General features: G+C 47.5%; 1 protein-coding gene and 1 long non-coding RNA gene across 2 annotated transcripts in view; both read left to right on the top strand.

Annotated features, from left to right (window-relative positions):
* Positions 1-92, top strand: part of LOC106338305 — a 3,919-nt gene extending 3,827 nt beyond the window's left edge. The window contains exon 3 of the mRNA XM_013777319.1: positions 87-92. Within this exon, the coding sequence (XP_013632773.1) occupies positions 87-92 (6 nt within the window). The remainder of the gene's footprint in view (positions 1-86) is intronic.
* Positions 93-97: 5 nt separating this feature from the next.
* LOC106340702 overlaps positions 98-969 on the top strand; it is a 1,025-nt gene continuing 153 nt past the window's right edge. Inside the window, exons 1-2 of the long non-coding RNA XR_001269490.1 lie at positions 98-330; positions 420-479. This is a non-coding gene — a long non-coding RNA (uncharacterized LOC106340702). The remainder of the gene's footprint in view (positions 331-419; positions 480-969) is intronic.

The raw sequence follows: 969 nt of genomic DNA on the forward strand, positions 1-969 counted from the left end.
TGTAACATCCCGGGCCCGGCCCAGAAGGAAACTCAAGTGCAGGAGGCCCAAGGAGAAGAAGGAGGCCCAAGGAGAAGATACCCTAGACATAACCCCTCCCATTGCTTATAAAAGGAGAAGTTTCCCTAGGGTTCAGCCACAAGAGAGACAGCAAGCGAAGCCCTGCCTGAGCAGAACCCCGCCGCCGCCTCCGCCTCAAGCCGCCGCCGCTCCATCTCCGGCGAAGCCAGCCGCCAGCCGCCCGCGAAGCCCTAGCCGCCGCAACCGAGCTCCTAGCCGCCGCCTCCTTGATTCAGTTTCGTGCAAGCAACTGAGATCTGAACCCTAAAGGTAAAACTAAGATCTCTAGCTCTAAGTCATTGGAAAATGACAGATTCTAAACCCATCTCTCTCTTGTGTGAATCCGATTCTCAAATCAGATCTCGAGAAGTGACTGTTCCCCAAACCTAGATCCAGATCTACTTCTGCAAAAAGCTAAGGTGAGGACTTGGCTGTGAACTTGCCTCATGTTGAGTAACCAATGGGACTTAGTCCTTTGTTAATCAGTTCTAGATATTGTGTGTATGTGTGATGTGATATGTGATTGATCTTGTCTAGACGATAGTACGTGTTGAAGTGATAAGAACGTAGGCATGTTAGGGTGGTCAAGAATATGATGATAAGGTGTTGAGACGTGTTGTGAATGATAAGTGAAAGATGTAAGAATAAGTACGAATAAGGGATCATATAGAGAGTCTAAGGAAAGTATGTGGGGTAGTAGTCCACGCTAGGTATCCATAGGAGATGTGGCCAATCCACAAGAATATGGGGTAGAAGCCTTGTTGGGGCTACTCACTGATGAAAAGGACGAAAAGATGAAAAGGATGTGCATTGTAGGGTCTTTAGTTCATGTCGGGTAGTATGGGTTTCTGTGTAATAGATCTTATTAGCTCATGACTTGTGATTGTTTGCTCTTCCTGAGTTGAGCTC

The sequence above is a fragment of the Brassica oleracea genome, chromosome C4 (genome assembly GCF_000695525.1).
Source record: "Brassica oleracea var. oleracea cultivar TO1000 chromosome C4, BOL, whole genome shotgun sequence".
Lineage (NCBI taxonomy): Eukaryota > Viridiplantae > Streptophyta > Magnoliopsida > Brassicales > Brassicaceae > Brassica > Brassica oleracea.